Source organism: Coregonus clupeaformis, chromosome 28 (assembly GCF_020615455.1).
Source record: "Coregonus clupeaformis isolate EN_2021a chromosome 28, ASM2061545v1, whole genome shotgun sequence".
Classification (NCBI taxonomy): Eukaryota; Metazoa; Chordata; class Actinopteri; order Salmoniformes; family Salmonidae; genus Coregonus; species Coregonus clupeaformis.
The window spans coordinates 29,040,981-29,055,713 of NC_059219.1; the positions used below are offsets into that span (position 1 = coordinate 29,040,981).

Genomic DNA, 14,733 nt, shown 5'->3' on the forward strand with positions numbered 1-14,733 from the left:
CAAATATAAAGTTGAGAGAAAGAGCGAGCTCGTCAGCGCTTTGCACACGTCAGGCATTATCGAGGTCATTTTTCTCCTGGCCCCCTGCCCACCCACACGCATTGACAACTTTGTGTGTTGTGTGTGTGTTGTGTTGTGTTTGTGTGTGTGTGTGTCAAGCTTAAATACCCCTCATTGTCAGGCCGTGTAGTGATAGTTCCACAGTGTCATCCTACCTTTGGCTCCTGTTTGTACAAAGCTGGACTATTATTTACACTTGAGGGTCAGATCCTGCAGAATCGCATGGAAGTTAATTAAGTCGAAGGGATTGACAGTTCTCAAAAAAACGCACACTACTCAACTTAATTGTTTTTTGACAGCTCCGCAGAGTTTGCAGAAAATATTAATTTAATTTATGGCCCGGTCGCGCCATTGGAAGGCCAATAGAAAGCACCCGGGTACCCACAGTGGCTGCCAATCAATTTGGGTCTGAGTGGGTAATGACCTGCCACTGAGGTAGTGAAGTTGTGTTGTGTAGTCCAATGGCTGATGTACAGTTAGCAGAGACAGTCTCAGTAGGTTAAACTGTAACAAGCCTGGCCACATAGAAACCAGTTATGCCCTTTTAGCGCTAACCTAGATTTACCAAGGGAGCAATGATAATTAAACTGAGCTTTGCATGTTATTAACAACAAGGTCTCCCGGTGGCGTACAGTATCTCACTTTTGGAGAACAGTAGAGTTAACACACACAGTCCTGGATGATCAGGCTCAGCTATTGGCTGGTTACCATTATGCTGTATATTTGTCTTAATACCTAACACCTTCACTGGGCCTTAAATAAAACCTTATACGGGCTGCATTAACATCCTACATTAAATCAATGGGATCAGTATGAGCCTGTTAGATTTTAGCCACTATTATGTATAGCTGAAGTGGTGGGAAAAGTGAGGCATGCTGTGTAACGACTGAAAGTAGCAGTGAAGTGATGCCACTGGGAGGGATTTACCTGGTACTCATTGGGCCAGAAGGTGCTGACAGCCAGCTCCACTTGGTGCCACTGTCGTCCGTGGGACCCCGACATGTTCCATACTGGGCTACCCAGCGGGCCGCCGTTGACCTGAACATACGCCCGCAGTGCCCCTGGACTGTGGCCATCTCGGCTGTACAGGAAGTAGCTGAACTGGACGCAGTGTGTGTCGTTTTCACTCAGCGTCTGCAGCAGGAGCTGGGCGCGATGCCCTGCAGCATGCTGGGAAGAGTTCACCAGCATATAGGAACCTGGAGGGATGAGAGAGAAACAAGGGTAATGTCACACGAGGGTCAGAGATAATGCATGATGTAATGCCATGACCCCAATGTGAGCGATGAGCAAAATGTCTGTTTTTGCATCTGTGATTCGCCATTGGTGGGTACATCAACTGATGAACCTGACTCATGCTTCAAGTTCCCTTTGGGTTATGATACAGTGGTCTGAAGTGTAATTGTAAGCCATGTAAGTTATCCTGAATGTGTATAAATAATATAATTCATTTCGGCCAAAGAATGTACAGTGCCTTGCAAAAGTATTTATCCCCCTTGGCGTTTTTCCTATTTTTATTTGGATTTCATGTAATGGACATACACAAAATAGTCCAAATTGGTGAAGTGAAATGAAAAAAATTACTTGTTTCAAAAAATTCAAAAGAATTCATAACGGAAAAGTGGTGCGTGCATATGTATTCACCAAATTTGCTATGAAGCCCCTAAATAAGATATGGTGCAACCAATTACCTTCAGAAGTCACATAATTAGTTAAATAAAGTCCACCTGTGTGCAATCTAAGTGTCACATGATCTCAGTATATATGCACCTGCTCTGAAAGGCCCCAGAGTCTGCAACAGCACTAAGTAAGGGGCACCACGAAGCAAGCGGCACCATGCAGACCAAGGAGCTCTCCAAACAGGTCAGGGACAAAGTTGTGGAGAAGTACAGATCAGGGTTGGGTTATAAAAAAATATCTGAAACTTTGAACATCCCACGGAGCACCATTAAATACATGATTAAAAAATTGAAAGAATATGGTACCACAACAAACCTGCCAAGAGAGGGCCGCCAACCAAAACTCACGGACCAGGCAAGGAGGGCATTAAGCAGAGAGGCAACAAAGAGACCAAAGATAACCCTGAAGGAGCTGCGAAGCTCCACAGTGGAGATTGGAGTATCTGTCCATAGGACCACTTTAAGCCGTACACTCCACAGAGCTGGGCTTTACGGAAGAGTGGCCAGAAAAAATGAATTGCTTAAAGAAAAAAATAAGCAAACATGTTTGGTGTTCGCCAAAAGGTATGTAGGAGACTCCCCAAACATATGGAAGAAGGTACTCTGGTCAGATGAGACTCAAATTGAGCTTTTTGACCATCAAGGAAAACGCTATGTCTGGTGCAAACCCAACACCTCTCATCACCCCGAGAACACCATCCTCACAGTGAAGCATGGTGGTGGCAGCATCATACTGTGGGGATGTTTTTCATCGGCAGGGACTGGGAAACTGGTCAGAATTGAAGGAGTGATGGATGGCGCTAAATACAGGGAAATTCTTAAGGAAACCTGTTTCAGTCTTCCAGAGATTTGAGACTTGGACGGAGGTTCACCTTCCAGCAGGACAATGACCATAAGCATACTGCTAAAGCAACACTCAAGTGGTTTAAGGGGAAACATTTAAATGTCTTGGAATGGCCTAGTCAAAGCCCATACCTCAATCCAATTGAGAATCTGTGGAATGACATAAAGATTGCTGTACACCAGCGGAACCCATCCAACTTGAAGGAGCTGGAGCAGTTTTGCCTTGAAGAATGGGCAAAAATCCCAGTGGCTAGATGTGCCAAGTTTATAGAGACATACCCCAAGAGACTTGCAGCTGTATTTGCTGCAAAAGGTGGCTCTACAAAGTATTGACTTTGGGCGGGTGAATAGTTATGCACGCTCAAGTTTTCTTTTTTTTTTTGTCTTATTTGTTGTTTGTTTCACAAAAAAAAATTTTTTGCATCTTCAAAGTGGTAGGCATGTTGTGTAAATTAATGATACAAACCCCCCCAAAATCCATTTTAATTCCAGGTTGTAAGTCAACAAAAATGCCAAGGGGGGTGAATACTTTCGCAAGCCACTGTAACTGGAGTAGAAGTGCATTTTTCAACCCATTTTAGAAAGGAATCATTCACCTTTCTGCTGAGGACCAAATAGAAGCACTAAAGATCTCAATGACACATCCCTCCTAATCTGAGTAACCTCTCTTCAGATGCTAGCCTCATTGAGAACGTTTACATGCCCACCAAAATCCCATTACTATTCGGGATACCCAAGTGTTCTGTTTTTGAGTTGACACATATAAACATCATATCCTGTTTACAATAACCTGAAAAAGTTTGTATCCCGGTTATGAGAAACCCGGATAAGATGCCTGGGATATGCTGATCTTATACAGGATACTGTGGCATGTAAACATCTTATCCCATTTAGTGTTGTTTTTCACAGTCTGCGCAGGCTAAGTTTTGCATATCATGGGTGTTGTGTCATCTGATTGTCAAACAAATCACTTAAAAAAGTAGGCTACCTGCGCAGTTCGATCCACCAGAATTTCATAATAAATTTATTTTGCTGATACTCCGTACTGGACCGTATAGCTTACTGGCTACTTTCACCCCTAATTTAGACAACTTTCTGCTTATAATTTCTGACATTTGGTAAGCCATATTATAATTGACGACATTTGGTAGACCATATGATAATTTCCGACATTTGGTAGGCCATTTGTTTGTCAACTATAGTTAGATACAAGCAGCTTCTCTTCTGTCATAACTTGTTGCCCCAGAATTCTAAATGAAGTAGAGCTCACCAGAATAATGTCTTACATTGATAGAATGAATGCATTAGTAATCTATTTAACACCTCTAAATTATTATTTTTCTATTAGGGTCCTTGGAGAAAACGCAATTACTCCAAAACAGTGGAAAGTGGTCCTGTGCAAATTGTCCAAATATCATCAGTTTGACTGGTTTTAAGGAAATGAAAAGCTGAGAAAACAATGAAACACAAGTATGATAAGAATTCAGTTCATCTTGGGTGCATATTTTATGTGGTTGAAACACTGTCTGCTTGCATAACAGTGTCAAAGATAAGACATTACACACGCATTCACATTTTCTCTCAAGAGATGCTGAAAGAAAGAAATCATATTTCTCCACTCCTGTTCCCGAGACAAATTAACATTTGTTGTATAATTTTACTGCAAGAAATGCATAATCCTGCAGGAGTTAATATTATACAATGCTACATGTGAGAGGTTATAGGCCTACAGTCAGTGTCCATATTTCAGTTACTATTACATTTAACCCATATGAACTTAAATTAGGAATATTCTGTTTATTCATTTATACAGGGATACTCGTGAGCGGGATTTGAAAAGTGTGTGTAAACAGCTTATCCCGAATAAGACCTTAAGTGGGATATGAGCTACTATCCGGAATACTGTGGTCATGTAAACATAGTCATTGTTGGCTTGAGTAAACAGTTTGAATGGGCCTCTAGAGTTCTGGACAAATCTGGCTTTAAAGCCAGTGTTTTCACTGGAGTGTAAATATACAGTACCAGTCAAAAGTTTGGACTCACCTACTCATGCAAGGGTTTTTCTTTATTTTTACTATTTTCTACATTGTAGAATAATAGCGAAGATGTCAAAACTATGAAATAGCACATATGGAATCATGTAGTAACCAAAAAAGTGTTAAACAAATCAAAATATTTTATATTTGAGATTCTTCAAAGTAGCCACCCTTTGCCTTGATGACAGCTTTGCACACTCTTGGCATTCTCTCAACCAGCTTAATGAGGAATGCTTTTCCAACAGTCTTGAAGGAGTTCCCACATATGCTGAGCACTTGTTGGCTGCTTTTCCTTCACTCTGCGGTCCAACTCATCCCAAACCATCTCAATTGGGTTGAGGTCGGGGGATTATGGAGGCCAGGTCATCTGATGCAGCACTCCATCACTCTCCTGGAGGTGTGTTTTGGGTCATTGTCCTGTTGAAAAACAAGTGATAGTCCCATTAACCGCAAACCAGATGGGATGGTGTATCGCTGCAGAATGCTGTGGTAGCCATGCTGGCTAAGTGTGCCTTGAATTCTAAATAAATCACAGACAGTATCACCAGCAAAGCACCTCCACACCATCACACCTTCTCCTCCATGCTTCACAGTAGGAACCACACATGTGGAGATCATTCGTTCACCTACTCTGCGTCTCACAAAGACACAGCGGTTGGAACCAAAAATCTCACATTTGGACTCATCAGACCAAAGGACAGATTTCCACCGGTTTAATGTCCATTGCTCGTGTTTCTTGGCCCAGCAAGTCTCTTCTTCTTATTGGTGTCCTTTAGTAGTGGTTTATTTGCAGCAATTTGACCATGAAGGCCTGATTCACGCAGTCTCCTTTGAACAGTTGATGTTGAGATGTGTCTGTTACTTGAACTCTGTGAAGCATTTATTTGGGCTGCAATCTGAGGTGCAGTTAACTCTAATGAACTCATCCTCTGCAGCAGAGGTAACTCTGGGTCTTCCTTTCCTGTGGTGGTCCTCATGAGAGCCAGTTTCATCATAGTGCTTGATGGTTTTTGCGACTGCACTTGAATAAACTTTCAAAGTTCTTGAAATGTTCCATATTGACTGACCTTCATGTCTTAAAGTAATGATGGACTGTCGTTTCTCTTTGCTTATTTGAGCTGTTCTTGCCATAATATGGACTTGGTATTTTACCAAATAGGGCTATCTTCTGTATACCACCCCTACCTTGTCAAAACACAACTGATTGGCTGAAATGCATTAAGAAGGAAAGAAAACTTAACTTTTAACAACGGACACCTGTTAATTGAAATGCATACCAGGTGACTACCTCATGAAGCTGGTTGAGAGAATGCCAAGAGTGTGCAAAGCTGTCATCAAGGTGAAGAGTGGCTACTTTGAAGAATTTCAAATTAAAAATATATTTTGATTTGTTTAACACTTATGTGGTTACTACATGATTCCATGTGTTATGTCATAGTTTTGATGTCTTCACTATTATTGTACAATGTAGAAAATTGTAAAAAATAAAGAAAAACCCTTGAATGAGTAGGTGTGTCTTAACTCTTGACTGGTACTGTATGAACTGAGATACAAGTTTACAGGGGGAGCTGCCTCTGGCAAGCCTTTTTCAATGGGGAAGAGAAAAAGAGAGAGAGAAAAATTGAAACTCTGTAGCAAATCGCTGAGGAGACAATTTTACATTTCTTGACTTTTTAAATACAGTAGTATATCTCACAATGTTGAAAAGTAATATAAAGTAATGTTCACCAAGAGGCATTGAAGAGAAAGTTAGGAGTTTTTAAAGAATATGGATGAATGTGCAAACACTGACGCACGCACGCACACACAGACAGGCATTTAATCAGCCTGCTATGACTATTTGAAACAAATGGACGAGTAGTCTAGTAGTCTAGATATTTACAGTAGCAAGGTGAGACTGAGGTTAGTGAGGGTAATTACTGATGAAACATGAGTCCACTAAGACCCAGAACTCAAACCCCAAAGTCCCTTGTAATCAGGACAACACAACCTCCTCACCCCTCGCCTAGCATCTGTCCTCCGTCAAGTCTGTCCCCACAAACGTGATTAAAACAACAATGCCAGGAGACCTTCCTGTGTACCAACATAATCAAGGTCGGTGTCTTTGTACTCCATTCAGAAATGTATTTGACTCTGCGAGCTACCAGACAGAATTTGCAGCCTTGGCGGAGCTAGGCCTTACAGAGAAGTCAAATCTTTTCTAAAGGCATCGTCAGACAGACAGAGAGAGATAATTGTTTAACTAACTAATGTCTTCATGAAGGGCAAATAACATTAAAATAAGTCTGCACTGAAGTGAGGTGAATCTGACACAAAAGTCCACGCAAGAAGCTATTCTAAATTACTTTCAAGCCACCTTTATTTGAGCCATGAGCTTACAACAACAGCCAACGTTTTGGTGGGTTATGAGTAGAGTCCTTTGTGCCCCACTTTAGACCACTGTGTATCGCAAGAAGACGGATAGAAACAATTTCCTGCTTTAATCAAGTTACCATCCTCCTACTCTTAGACGTAGTCTACCTTACAGCCAGCTGCTAAAGGTCAGAAGAATATGTAATACAGACGATGAATTTGAAAAAACTAAACAAGCCACCACCTTATGTGATCAGTTTGCCTCCAAGGGTTATGATAAGAAGTTTTTGGATAATTGTGTTTCTAAAGTACGTAATTAATGTTGGCCTCCCGAGTGGTGCAGCCGTCTAAACCACTGCATCGCAGTGCTAGAGGCGTCACTACCGACCAGTGTTCGATCCCGGTCTGTATCACAACCGGCCGTGATCGGGAATCCCATAGGGCGGCGCACAATTGGCCCAGTGTCGTCCAGGTTAGGGGAGGGTTTGGCCGGGGGGGCTTTACTTGGCTCATCGCGCTCTAGCGACTCCGTGTGGCAGGCCGGGCGCCTGCAGGCTGACTTCGGTCGTCAGTTGAACAGTGTATCCTCCGACAAATTGGTGCGGCTGACTTCCGGGTTAGGTGGGCAGGTGTTAAGAAGCGCGGTTTGGCGGGTCATGTTTTTTTTGTAAAACAAAATTTGTGGAAAGAAAAACCCATATCTCAGACTGCCCATCTTAATATTTTCTTTTTTATTGGCCAGTCTGAGGTATGGCTTTTTCTTTCCTCTCTCTATTCTGGTTAGAGCCAGTTTACATTGTTCTGTGAAGGGAGTAGTACACAGTGTTATACGAGATCTTCAATTTCTTGGCAATTTCTCATATGGAATAGCCTTCATTTCTCAGAACAAGAATAGACTGACGAGTTTCAGAAGAAAGTTCTTTGTTTCTGGCCATTTTGAGCCTGTAATCGAACCCACAATTGCTGATGCTCCAGATACTCAACTAGTCTCAAGAAGGCCAGTTTTATTGCTTCTTTAATCAGCACAACAGTTTTCAGCTGTGCTAACATAATTGCAAAAAGGTTTTCTAATGATCAATTAGCCATTTAAAATGATAAACTTGGATTAGCAAACACAATGTGGCATTGGAACAAAGGACTGATGGTTGCTGATAATGGGCCTCTGTACGCCTATGTAGATATTCCATTTAAAATCAGCCGTTTCCAGCTACAATAGCCATTTACAACATAAAAAATGTCTACACTGTATTTCTGATCAATTTGATGTTATTTTAATGGACAAAAAAATTGCTTTTCTTTCGAAATCAAGGACATTACTAAGTGACCCCAAACTTTTGAACGGTGGTGTATATACACTGTAAAATATTACATGACATTATATTTCATAACACTTTACCCAATACATTTAGTGTGTTCCCTCAGGCCACTACTCCACTATCACATATTTACAATACAACATCCTTGTGTACGTGTGTGTAGAGTGAGTGTCTATATGTATGTGTGTATGTACCTGTGTGTGTGTCTCTTCACAGTCCCCGCTGTTCCACAAGGTGTATTTTTACCTGTTTTTTTAAATCTGATTCTACTGCTTGCATCAGTTACCTGATGTGGAATAGAGTTTTATGTAGTCATTGCTGTATGTAGTACTGTGCACCTCCCATAGTCTGTTCTTGACTTGGGGATTGTGAAGAGACCTTTGGTGGCATGTCTTGTGGGGTATGCATGGGTGTCCGAGCTGTGTGCTAGTAGTTTAAACAGACACCTCGGTGCATTCAGCATGTCAACACTTCTTACAAAAACAAGTAGTGATGAAGTCAATCTCTCCTCCACTTTGAGCCATGAGAGATTTAGATGCATATTATTAATATATATGCCCCACAAAGAGAGACACCTTTTGTAACTCCTCTCCAGTAACTCAGTGCATATGAAGTGTCTTACGAAACCTGATGGAGTGATACTATACTACATTATTCCCAATGCATTACAAAAGAAGATGAAACATACAGTCCAGTTACTTCTTGACGAGCAGATGGGAGAAACTACTGGCCAATGGCCATTACACTTTCTTCCCTTGGTTTAGGTTCCACAAATTATCTATTATAAGAAGCGACAGATCTGGACCCCCCTTGTACCCCTATGTTAGAGGGGTAGAGAGGGGTGGTGAGTCCACATATCTAAAGGCCTGAGAGGGGTCTAGTATAACCAAAATCTCCTCCTGTCCAGCCTGCAGTCCCCTGTCAACAGCCCCTGATTTGTGTCTGTGCTCCTGGGGTTGAGATCTCTGCACTCTCAAGGCGCTTTGCTTAATTAGATCTTTCAGAGTCATTCCCGGTTTCTGCACCCAGAGGTACTCGATGGACACGTAAAAATAAGAGCGAAGGTGCAGGCAATGTTCTCCTCACAGACTCTGTGAAGGGAAATTGTGTGTGCTCTTAGTTTTATACACATGATTTTAACACGTTTCTGTTGTCTCTGCAAGTTACTGTTATACCTTTGAACCTCCCTTGACGATTGTATGCGATACACTGAAATTCAGTTCAACATTAACTTAATTCAGCATTTTTTTTAAATCACCTTTCGACACCACTATAACAGGCTCACTCAATCAAACTCTCAACAAACCTTCTTTTAACACTCAAACACTTAACTATTGGCACCATTGTCCCGGATGCTGTCACGTTAATTAAATCCTCCTCAAAGGAGTCTGGAAACATATGAGTTGGAAGATGCAAGGTTTACCTTTTGGCCAATTTGTCTCTGTGTCATCTCTGACTGTGGTGAGATATTTTGGGAGGTGGTGGGCGAGCCCATCTCTCAGCTGTGGCACTTTGCCCAACGCTCTCCACCGTGCCTGTCTGTTTCAGGGGGGACATGAAAGTGAATGCACAGCTTGCCAGCAGGACTACAAGGACAAGAACCAATCACAGCAAGATTGAGAGAATGGAGAGGTAATAATGGAAGGGAGGAATGTGCAGTCCACTCTCTCGACTGAAGCATAATGTTCCTTGATTCTCATTGAGTTAAAGCCCTGAAAATATGTGCTGCATGTGTAGCTCGTTCAGAAGGTTGATAGACACGGACATACAACAAGTACTGACCTCGCTTCAAGATGTTGCACAGGTCTAAGGATTGACCCTGGGGGACTGTGAAATATGACAACTTTAGATAACTTGAATGCTGCAGTGATGGACATGCTGTTCAACTCTAACCTTGAGCTCCATCCATTTACTTTCAAATCATAGCACACATTGTGAAGAACATCTTTAGAAGCAGCAAGTTATTAGAACTCTTGTTATCTTCCACCAACTCATTATCCCAGCAAAGAGCTGGGGTCAACACAACCTCCACTGGCTCTCCTTTAAACACAGCACATGATGATTAAGGGAAAACCACCGCCTCTCATGAAACAGCATTCATCTGGCTTTTCTGAAAAGCCGAACCTGTCATCGCTTATCATTATCAACTCTATGATTATATACTTTCTCTGTCACCTTTAATATGAGCTTGACACCTAATACTAGCCTATTCATCAATTCACAAGAGAGGATTCTAGGTTTTCAGGTTTCTAAAATAGCTTGCCTGGTTTAATGCTTGACTTCACATATTCTTTGCCAACTTTGAGCCTCAAGACGTAAACTTAAAAGGGCGAAGGACTCGACATTATGCCTCAATAATGTATGTCAACAGAAAGGCCATAACAACATTAAGTTAGTTCATAACTGGACCATATACAGTATGTGTGACATGTCTTATGCTGCTATTATTATGACAGGTGAGTTATACATTTTATGTGGAATATTTCTTAGAGTGACATTATGCATTGCCATATTGTGTAAATTGTTGTGGGAGTACAAAATAATTTGAGCTAACCAACCAACACTAGTATTTACACTCATTAGCATTCATGCTGAGAGTCATTTTCTCCTTGTAAAATAAATATGTAAATATTTACTCACTAGACATACACATTGACTAACAAACGCTTTTTAGAATTGATGTTAGCTTCAACAAAGTTTCCTCCTGTTTGTCTCTATGACAAATTAACAATAACAGTTTCAAGTAAATAGAAGGGAACACTTTGGCATTCACTGATTTTGAATGTCATACTGTATATTGTTTAGATAGGCATTAGAGACTTACAGAAATCCTCAAATAAAGAGTTCACTCCATCTCCATGACAATCTCGCTGATAAATATGGACTTGAAAGAGTGGGATGGATGATGCATATTCTGTCTATTACAGGTTTTACATATTCAACAGCACCCGGAATAATAACCCAAAGTTACATTTAACATAATTCCAGCATATTACTTTTGAGGTTAGAAAAGCTGCACTTGTGAGAAAAACATTGACAATAAGTGCTTTGTCCTACGTTTATTTAAGCAGTGAACTGTTTACCTATAATGTTCTTACTCTAAAACAATCTTCACTGAATAACATTAACAGCGATGAGTTACATAAAAGAGAGAAAAAATAAATAGAGAGAATGGTAAGTACTTAAAAACAAAAATGTACTGCTTGAATAACTAGTGTTAGCTCCAAACCTGGCAATATGTTACAAAGACAGAACTCCCCTCCCCCCAAAACATACTGTCTCATCAACTGATGGAAGAAATAGCACAAAACATACTGTCTCATCAACTGATGAAAGAAATAGGTGTACTGGACCAACAAGCAAAATCTGAATGCATGCTTGTTTATGTATGATCTTCTGAACTGAATTATGTTCACCAGGAGTAAATGAGTGTTGTTATCATGTTGTCCTTGTTGAAGAGAGAACTCTCCTGATATCTAATGAGCTACTATTCATGCATTCTGTTATCATCTGTATGTGACTCACAGCCACACCCAGGCATATGCAATAACTCCTCCACCGCCTGAACATACAGTACACACACACCCATGCACGCACACACACACTTGCACCCACATGCACGCACACACACAAGCACACACACACACCCTCACAAATGCACGCACACACACACATACATACAGTGGGGGAAAAAAGTATTTAGTCAGCCACCAATTGTGCAAGTTCTCCCACTTAAAAAGATGAGAGAGGCCTGTAAGTTTCATCATAGGTACACGTCAACTATGACAGACAAATTGAGAATTTTTTTTCCAGAAAATCACATTGTAGGAATCTTTATGAATTTATTTGCAAATTATGGTGGAAAATAAGTATTTGGTCACCTACAAACAAGCAAGATTTCTGGCTCTCACAGACCGGTAACTTCTTCTTTATGAGGCTCCTCTGTCCTCCACTCGTTACCTGTATTAATGGCACCTGTTTGAACTTGTTATCAGTATAAAAGACACCTGTCCACAACCTCAAACAGTCACACTCCAAACTCCACTATGGCCAAGACCAAAGAGCTGTCAAAGGACACCAGAAACAAAATTGTAGACCTGCACCAGGCTGGGAAGACTGAATCTGCAATAGGTAAGCAGCTTGGTTTGAAGAAATCAACTGTGGGAGCAATTATTAGGAAATGGAAGACATACAAGACCACTGATAATCTCCCTCGATCTGGGGCTCCACGCAAGATCTCACCCCGTGGGGTCAAAATTATCACAAGAACAGTGAGCAAAAATCCCAGAACCACACGGGGGGACCTAGTGAATGACCTGCAGAGAGCTGGGACCAAAGTAACAAAGCCTACCATCAGTAACACACTACGCCGCCAGGGACTCAAATCCTGCAGTGCCAGACGTGTCCCCCTGCTTAAGCCAGTACATGTCCAGGCCCGTCTGAAGTTTGCTAGAGTGCATTTGGATGATCCAGAAGAGGATTGGGAGAATGTCATATGGTCAGATGAAACCAAAATAGAACTTTTTGGTCAAAACTCAACTTGTCGTGTTTGGAGGACAAAGAATGCTGAGTTGCATCCAAAGAACACCATACCTACTGTGAAGCATGGGGGTGGAAACATCATGCTTTGGGGCTGTTTTTCTGCAAAGGGACCAGGACGACTGATCCATGTAAAGGAAAGAATGAATGGGGCCATGTATCGTGAGATTTTGAGTGAAAACCTCCTTCCATCAGCAAGGGCATTGAAGATGAAACGTGGCTGGGTCTTTCAGCATGACAATGATCCCAAACACACCGCCCGGGCAATGAAGGAGTGGCTTCGTAAGAAGCATTTCAAGGTCCTGGAGTGGCCTAGCCAGTCTCCAGATCTCAACCCCATAGAACATCTTTGGAGGGAGTTGAAAGTCCATGTTGCCCAGCGACAGCCCCAAAACATCACTGCTCTAGAGGAGATCTGCATGGAGGAATGGGCCAAAATACCAGCAACAGTGTGTGAAAACCTTGTGAAGACTTACAGAAAACGTTTGACCTGTGTCATTGCCAACAAAGGGTATATAACAAAGTATTGAGAAACTTTTGTTATTGACCAAATACTTATTTTCCACCATAATTTGCAAATAAATTCATTAAAAATCCTACAATGTGATTTTCTGGATTTTTTTTCCTCAATTTGTCTGTCATAGTTGACATGTACCTATGATGAAAATTACAGGCCTCTCTCATCATTTTAAGTGGGAGAACTTGCACAATTGGTGGCTGACTAAATACTTTTTTTCTCCACTGTACATGCACCCACAGTAACACACTCAGACACAGAGATATATAATGCATTATGACCTTTTATGAATTATGATTCAAAAGCTCGCAAAATCTGATAAAGCCACATTCATCCCCTGCTGATCCTCCCAAGGGCGTAGGAACATACATAACAAGATTAGGACTGATCCAGCACATCATAACTCATATGGAGCACTGCAGGAGCCAGACCCTGGTCACAGGCTGTACTGGGGGATGCTATCTGAGGCACGCCACAATGACAAGGAGGGAGGGAGCAAGAGAGAGCGAGAGAGAGAGAGAGATCCCTGGTGGGTAGGAGAGAATACCACACTGAGATAAGGAGTAGTCTGAGAAACTATGAATAGAGCGAATGAGAGAGAAAGGTATAATAAGGTTAAGAGGGGAAATAAAGACAGTGGATTGACGTAAAAGCAAACAGTGGTGAAAATAAAATGCAGAGATGCTCCCATTGAATAAATATATATAAATACAGGGGCAATCTCAGAGCAAGGGAAACGCAAGGGCAAAGACGCTTTTCCTTTTCATTTCTCCTCCCATCTGAATTCTCTGAAGCCTCTCTATTTGACCCCAACAACAAGGCTTTGTTCCTCTCTGACATCAAGGGTGGAAGAGAGGCACTCGTAAACATATCAAGAAACGGGAGCGATAGAGAGTTCTGAATACATTTGAATCAATATATGCTTTTGCCTCAGAGACTCTTAATAAACTTTTACTGCAGTGGGCTAAATCAGGGTCAAACAGAGTGACTCTCGGTAGTATTAAACAAATCTACTTTGAAACAAAAGTATACACCTCACACATGGTTATGTGCACCTGTACCATGTCACATATAGAGGTGACATTTATTCAATTTTGAGTTTGCATCCCAATAGTACACTTTATATACATCACAGAAGACTGAAATATAACAAAAAACTGTTAGACATAGAAACACTGGATTTTCATCGTAAAACAAAAACAAAACGGTATTAATTATGAAATTATGAACAATATTAATAACATTCCACCCATGAGGCCAAAGAGGGTGCTTTTGGTCATTGACTGCAGGAAAGGGCTACAGGGATCCTTGGGTGCTTGCTGTACTGGCTGTGCTGTTTCTATTAGTCTTTGGCTGTGTGACCAGCTCACATGTCATGCTGACCGGCCTTA

General features: G+C 41.4%; 1 protein-coding gene across 1 annotated transcript in view; it reads right to left on the reverse strand.

Moving 5' to 3' along the window:
* LOC121543511 (receptor-type tyrosine-protein phosphatase U-like) overlaps positions 1-14,733 on the reverse strand; it is a 433,678-nt gene that overhangs the window by 201,669 nt on the left and 217,276 nt on the right. The window contains exon 3 of the mRNA XM_041853422.1: positions 988-1,259. Within this exon, the coding sequence (XP_041709356.1) occupies positions 988-1,259 (272 nt within the window). The remainder of the gene's footprint in view (positions 1-987; positions 1,260-14,733) is intronic.